The 7,288-nt window shown below is 54.1% G+C and overlaps 1 protein-coding gene across 1 annotated transcript; it reads right to left on the minus strand.

Annotated features, from left to right (window-relative positions):
* Positions 1-51: 51 nt before the first annotated feature.
* CPSF4L (cleavage and polyadenylation specific factor 4 like) lies at positions 52-7,288 on the minus strand. The gene is made up of 8 exons (XM_030534527.1): positions 7,186-7,288; positions 6,574-6,624; positions 5,450-5,602; positions 4,125-4,220; positions 3,233-3,326; positions 2,559-2,601; positions 939-1,124; positions 52-135 (listed from the first exon to the last, which is right to left on the minus strand). Exons 1-8 carry the CDS (start codon positions 7,286-7,288, stop codon positions 67-69), a joined length of 795 nt encoding a protein of 264 aa, XP_030390387.1. The 3' UTR covers positions 52-66.

Raw genomic sequence — 7,288 nt, forward strand, 5'->3', positions numbered from 1 at the left:
TTCCCGTTGATACGGTATCACAACAGAGCCTTTTCCTCTGGATTTTCTTCCTGGAACTCTCACAAATCATTTCCCCAGTTGGATTCCCAGCCGACTCTTGCTGCATTTGTTGGCATAGTGACCCTTTTCACCACACTGCAAGGGAACAAAATAGGAGGATATTAACTTTGTGTAGCCCCTATGAGCAAGATCAACCCAGTACGGCAGACAGCAGTAGTTCATGATGGAGATTTAAAAAAAACAACCACCCCCCACCTTGTCCTGACATAAGAGATGGAGATAGTGAGTTGGTATGAGCTGGCATAGCTCTTCTTATGCAGGAATGCTGACAGCCCAGCCTGAGACACTCTTAGATTAATTAATTAAGTCCTACTCCCTGGCGGTAGGATTGATAGTCTGTCTCACGTGTGTCATGAGTGGGACACCGAGGCACGCAACATACTGACCCAAAGAACATGCATGCTATTGACAAGAGTCCCCTCAGTGGCTTAGTGTGTCATCCTGCCTCCTTGATCCTACAGCACTGCACTCTATGAATATTTTGCCTTTAAGACAACTGCCCCCTTCCTGGCAATCCTGACCCCGCAGTCCTGGGGGCTGCATGAGAAAATGGTTGGGAAACCCAGGAGAACAGAGAGGTCTGAGGAGCATGTGGTGACAAGGGGCTAGCGGGCAGAGAACTGCTTCAAATCAGTGAACCCAAGTGCTTTTCAAGTTGAAGTAGAACATGTTCCATCCCCTGAGGAACACCAGCGGGGTAGTAACAGCTTAGAATTCACTGGTCCCTCAGTGGTAGCAGCCTCAGGAATAAGGCCACATGAGTCTTGTTCCAAGTACTGATGTCTCTGTTTGGAAGGGGGCTGGGGGGCGGAGGGGGGGAGGGAGATCATTAGTTGCAATATGAAGAGTTTCCCAGCCAACCAGCTCCAGACACTAACCTTGAAGCATGTGACCTGCCCAAGGGGCCGGAGCATTCCATAGGGGTAGCCACCAGCCTCCTGTGCCTTCTTCCTCTGGCACTGGGCAGCCCTAGCCCCAGGCTGATGAGAAAGCAACAGGACTTCTGGGGCCTGCTGCTTGTGAATACTCTTGCCATCAACAGCCAGGGATGGCAGTGGCAGCCCCTGAAGCACACAAGAGGAATCAGTCAAGAGAGGTGGAATCAAGGCAGGACTGGTGTCACAGAGTTCCCGGGCAATGCTCTGCAACTGCTCCCTCCCAAAGCCAGTCAGGACTTTGGGGAGCCTCCTCTCCCTTGGAGCATTCAGCATATGCCCCTCTGTGCGCTTCCCACAGCGAACCCATCCCAGTGGGGCCCTGGGGAAGCCAGTCTCTCAGCCAGCCAGTAAAACAGAGGTTTATTTAGATGACAGGAACACAGTCCAAAACAGGTCTTGCCAGTACAGACAACAGGACCCCCTTTAGTTAGATCCATCTGGGGCCCCCAGGGAGGCCACAGCCCCATTGGGAAGCCCAAGCCCTGTCAGGGCTCCCCTCCATTTCCCAGCCAGCTTCAAACTGAAAACTCCCCCTAGCCTCTCAGCCTGCCCCCCCCCCTCACCCCCACGCCAGCTTTTGTGTCCTTTGTTCAGTGTCCCGGGCACAGGTGTCACCTGGCCTTCAACCCCCCTCCTGGGCTCTCAGATTAAGTGCTCAGGTATCCTCCCTTCCCCAGTGCAGGCCGTCCCAGCACAACTCCCCTGCAACCTTCCCAGGTCAATACTCCCCACTCAGTATTCAAAGAACACATCAAGAATATTCCCACTTTGTCACAACTGGTACCACCTACAGCACAGATACAGGGCAGGACCATTTAGGGTGTCAAAGCAGGATTTCCAGCCTTGGCAACTGGTGATTTTGTCAACGTTTTTTCCCTTTTAAAGACCCAGCTGCTAGAGTCATGTTATTATGCAAGATCTCAACTTTCATGGTCATGAATGGCAGTGAGTTGCCACTCTGAATGACAATGGATAGTCCCTGGGCCAGAGAGAGAAAGAGAGAATGACTATAGCTGGGTTGTGAGAGCACACATGTCCCTGTTCCAATGACTAATTATTTATAAGTAGTGGCACAGCCTCAACAGGGAGATTGAGAAAGACCCTCTCCAGAATATCCCCGAGCCCAGTGGCTGTGACACTGTCCTGTAACATGGGAGACCCAGTTCAAATCCCATCTCCACATCAGATAGAGGGGGGGTATTGACCACGGGTCTCCCACGTCTTAGCAGAGCACCATACCCACTAGGCTAAAGGTTATAAGGGGTTGGGGCCTCCTCTCATCCCTCGAGTGTTTTGTGAATCTAGTCCTTAAGCTTCTCCAAAAATTCCCAACATTTAAGTGACAAATTTGGGTTGAGTTTCACCTTTACTGAAACATTTTGATTATTTTTTTTTGGTTCAGCCCAAACTTTTCAGGGAACGTGACATGAATCTGTGAATGGTTTCTGGTCGACAGAAACAGGGTTTTGGGGGTGAACAAGCCAGTCGCTGGGGAAAAACAAAAACGTCCACCCAGGTCTCCTTGGGAAAAGAGCATTTCGGTGCCTTTCCATGCCTTACCTGGGAGAGATCTGAGTTACACAGCATCAGGTCTGTCTTGGGGCTATTGGAGGTGCAGAAGGAAAAGAAAAGCAGTTAGCTCCTTTGAAATGTTAATCAATCCAACCCGTAACAGCAAGGGAAGAGACTGTCTCAGGGCTAAGGGGTAGGGTTGACAGAGGCCTCTAGCTGAAAACTGGCACTTTCCAGTCATATCAAGCAATAAATTTAATAAAGGCTGGCGCAGGGCCAGCAGGTGCTATGCAAACCTCTGCCACATGCAGCTCTGCTGGGCTTGGCCAAGATGCGTTGTGCAGACCTGAGTTTGACTCTCAACCAGCTTCAGACGGGGTGAATGCTGGTGGGAGGTGAAGGGCAGAAAGGATGCCAGCCGCACAGGCTCGGTGTTCCCAGAAGTTATATTTCTAGGGTGCATGCTCCTTTCTGCAGTCACTTGCCCTGTCCAGCAGATGGCACCTTGGCCACAGAACAGAATCAGCCAGGAGCGCATGGAAAGGAATAACCAAGTTTTAGGACACCACAAATCAAGTTGCTTTGCAGAGAGGAAGGTCACGCCCCTGGCTGGAGCTCAGCTCGTCCATCTCACAGTCAGAGACAGACTGAGAGCTGCCAGAGACCCCCCCACAAGGCCTTGCCAAGGGTGCATCTACTCTCCTACCCCTCCAGATACGTACTGCATGAATTTGCATTTGGGTCCTTCCGGGCAGAAGCCAGCTAAGTAGTTGACACACATCACCCTTCTGGTGTGTTTGTATTTACACAGAGGACCTGCCACATACGCACACCCAAAGAGGGAGAAATTTCAGTCAGCATCGAAAATGATCCGTGGCTACAAATGGGACTGGGTCAGTAGTGGGCACCTTCCTGGGATCAGAGAATGGAGAGTCTGATTGACTAGGTGTCCTCCCTCCTCGTGAGGAGTTTGTGGACTCATTTCTTTGCAGCCCATCTCCCCAGTTTTGCCCTCAGTGCCCAGAATCCCAGCTAGGATGCATGCCAACTGAATGGGCATCACACATGCCATTGATAGGGGCACACCACTGTGTTAGCAGCCATGCACCAACTGGGTCTCCACAGGGGACAGCTGAACTTCAGCTAGTGGTGGGAAGCGGCCAAAGGTGAATACAGAAGGACAGAGGTCTTTGCTTAGGCACAGATGATGTCCAACATTCTTGCATTTTTTGAGAGCAGGGGGTCTGGTTACATACCCCCCCTTTTCCATCTCTAGCTCCTGTTAGTCAGATGCTTGCTGCAGAATGTTTAATTAAGCTTAATTAACCACCATTCGTTGCTGAATTATCTAATTAACTCTTTGTTCTTCTTTAGCGTCTATCATTGGAAGATCTCAAAGCCCTTGAAGGGCAGTCAATAAGCCCAGAATACTGCCAGGAAAGTATTAAACTCATTTTACAACTGGGCAAACTGAGGCACAAAAAAGGGTGCTCAGCACCTCATTATCCGTGACAGAGCCAGGAATAGAATCCAGGAGTCCTGCCACTTGGGCTCCCAGCTCAAATCCATAGGCAATGCTCCCATTCACTTAGTTACCAAGCAGAAGGTATTCACCCTGTTTGCAGAACCCTCTGTCGTACCAGGGACAGTCTTTAATTCTGGATGCGGGATCAATGTGCAGGAAGGGGCACTCTCTATTGCTGCACTCACCTGGAGAGAATATTTATGGAGAGGAAAGATTTTTAGGAACCCTGTTATATGCCTGCGCCTCCAGGTGAGGGTAGGCAAAGCTCTCCCACCCCTTCAGGCACTCCCCCCTTGCAAAGTACCATAACAGCAGTTGATACAGCCCCAAAGTTCTTCAGTGCTGTGCACACAGTGCCACTGAGAGTCAGCCACCTCTGAGCTGGAACGCAGCCCCCAGCTAGCACAGACCATGCTGCACAATAAGAAGGGGAGAGGACATTTTTGGCCTCAGCTCTTGGAAAAACAGGCATGTGTTCACACAAAGCAAACAGGGCTTTGGTCCTTAAAGTCCCAAGCCAGAGACACCCTCCTTCCCACCCCCCAGCAAAAGCATGAAGAGTCAAGTCAACACTGACACAGGGTCAAACTTGAGGTAACCCGGGGTGCGGGGTGCTCCCTACCTGATGCTTAGAACACTTCCCTCCTTCTCTGGGTTTCCATTAGCCCCTGCCAGTCACCGTGCCTCCAGCCTCTGTCCCCATCCCACGTGGGGGCTCTGGCTAGCACGCTCCCACCCACTCCAGCTGCCGGCACTGCTAGATGCCCATGGGGCTTTCTGGAGCTCTCACCCTGAACAAGAACAGGCCAGGTGCAGCACTTCACTCTGCTAGAGGGGCCTCCACACGCGCGGGTGCATTGATATCAGGGCCAAGCCCCCTATACCTGGCCCACAGAGCCGACATTAACATTAAATGCCTAGCTGAGAAATGCCCCTCGCCAAGGGACTGGCTCTGCTGAGTTGGGGGTAGCTGGCTCTGGCAGGGTGTGGCTGGCAGGGAATTCCCATATCTCCTTGCGAAATGGGAACCTGCTGCAGAACAGGGGCTGGGGGGGCTGGCTCCCCAGCAGAGACAAGCAAGGAGTCCAGAGGGCAGTTCTCCTCACAGACAGCAGGCGGCACTACCTGACCGTTCTCAAGCATAGCTAGAAATTGGGCATTGCCCTGCAAGCGAACTGGGCATTGGGGTGGGTTAGCATTCAGTAAGGTCAGCCAGGATGGGAATGTGCCTTCGCCAGGGCAGTTCCCCACCCGTACTGGCAGAGCTAACGTGGGCTCCAGACAGGACAAGAACTGGCTCAGATGGAATCTGGAGCGTCTGAACATCTGCCAGTAGCTGCACCCCCTCGCCTGCTAGAGCTCTCCTAATCCTGCCCCGAAAGTGCCAGGCCCCCGCCCAGCTCCCAGCACCTACCGAACTTGGAGTAGAAATAACACTCTGGCATCTTGGCCATGTCGTACTCGTGCAAGAACTCGCACAGATCTCCCCTCTTGCACAGCCCCCGCAGCCAGTGCTTACACACCACTGTCTTCTCCCCGCTGATGTGCCGGAAAGGACACATCAGGCCTGGACGCAGAGCAGAGAAGAGGCCTTGGTCCCTGCCTTGCCCAGAAGAACCCACTCCCCACACCTACCGCAGAGTCACCCTATCCTGCTCCCAGGGGCAGGAGTGTGGCCATCAGACTATATTCCCCTCCGAAGCCTGGTGCTATGAGCCTCCTTGGGAGAGGATCCCTCAGCCCACTCCGGCATCCCAGCAGCGAGTAGCTAGGCTGTCGCTCTCACAGCATGAGAATCCTGTTCTTAGCAGGGTTTGGCCAACTTCGCTGGCATTGCCAGACACAGGATAGAGACACACTCCCAGGGGTGGGGCACAAGGCTCTGGTGGGAGCCCAAGAATCACTCTGCTGAGCTCAGTTCTCTGATGCATAGAACTCCCTGCCTATGGGCTTCTGTACCACCCCATCAGTGGTACCTGGCCATCCTCCCAGCATCCTCAGGAGACCAGGGAAGGGCACTAGCCCCATGGCACAGATGAGGTGGGGGGAGGACAGCCCCAGAGAACCGGAGTGACAAACTGAACCCAGGCCTCTGGAGCAGCAGCCAGTGCTTTGGTCACAAGGCCAACTGCTCCCTTCCTCCTCCCCAGCACCCATGAAGAGGGACAGTCCTGCCTGTGCGCTCTGTCAGCACCAACCCAAGTCTGGAAGGGCCCCACTAGGCCAGGGAGAGGCCGTGTCTGGCTCCAAGCAGCCCATTTACTCTGGGCCATCGCTGCCAGGATGACTGGCAAGGAGCCAGCTAATTCCAGATGTGATGGCTGTTTTCATGGTGATAGCACTTGACCACTGGCAGTCGGGCTGAGTTCCACCAACCCCCAGGACGCTGGCCCTTGAGCAGGGGGCAAGCCCCAGGGGCTGGTACTGGAATCTGTGTGGAGATCTGGAGAGGAAAGGCACCCTGTCAGGCTACAAATCCCCGAAATAAGAGCATCCCTGCTCCCCCTGGATGGATGCTCCCGGGCTCCCATTACTTACCCTTTGCACACAGTCCTCGGAGGAAGAACTCACACACAGACGCCCCTGACTCTGGAAGGGGAGATGCAGTTATGGAGGGGGGGGGCGTATTTTCACCCACTCGTAACCACCCGCAGGTCACCATGATCCCAGGCATCGCCTGCTGCTCTGCAGAGATGAGACCCCCTGGGCCGGGCCAAACACATCAACTAGGATGGGGAACTCTTCCCCTTCCATCTATCCCCGTTCGAGTCTCTCTGGGATCTTGGAGTGGGCCCATCACCCTGGTTCCTGGGTGCCAGTCACTGCTAGTGTCACCAACCACAGAGAGGCTGGATGTCAGGGGGCACCTCTCTCTGCACACCACACCCCAGGCAACCCTCGTCCCCTCCACAGCCCTGCCAATGCCAGCACTCCTCCCTGAGCCCCTCACCAGCCCCAGGCTGGGCAAATCCTACCAAGCCGCTCTGCATAGCGAGCCAGAGCCCTCTCTGGGCCTAGCAAAGGGGGCTGACTGGAGGGGCGAGAGATGTTCCAGGAAGCTGGGAGCATGAACACAGAGCTGGGGCAGGAACAGGGGGGGGGGCTATCAGGTCCCACAGCTGGGAAGCAGCAGGTCCCACCCCAACTTACTGTCCATGCCTGGGAAGGGCAGGAGCAGGGCCCCTCGCTGGTGCTCCACATCCCGCTCTAAATCAAACACAAGCTTCTCCACCCCAGCAATGAGTTCCTGCAT

Source organism: Gopherus evgoodei, chromosome 15 (assembly GCF_007399415.2).
Source record: "Gopherus evgoodei ecotype Sinaloan lineage chromosome 15, rGopEvg1_v1.p, whole genome shotgun sequence".
Taxonomy (NCBI): Eukaryota; Metazoa; Chordata; order Testudines; family Testudinidae; genus Gopherus; species Gopherus evgoodei.

Excerpts from the sequence above, each read along its gene's own strand:
- CPSF4L (XM_030534527.1), bottom strand. The coding sequence starts at position 7,288 with ATGCAGGAACTCATTGCTGGGGTGGAGAAGCTTGTGTTTGATTTAGAG. Across the intron at positions 5,603-6,573 it reads CCGAGGACTGTGTGCAAAGG|GCCTGATGTGTCCTTTCCGG; the intron begins GTAAGTAATGGG and ends CTCTGCGTCCAG. Across the intron at positions 1,125-2,558 it reads GTAACTCAGATCTCTCCCAG|GGGCTGCCACTGCCATCCCT; the intron begins GTAAGGCATGGA and ends TGTGTGCTTCAG.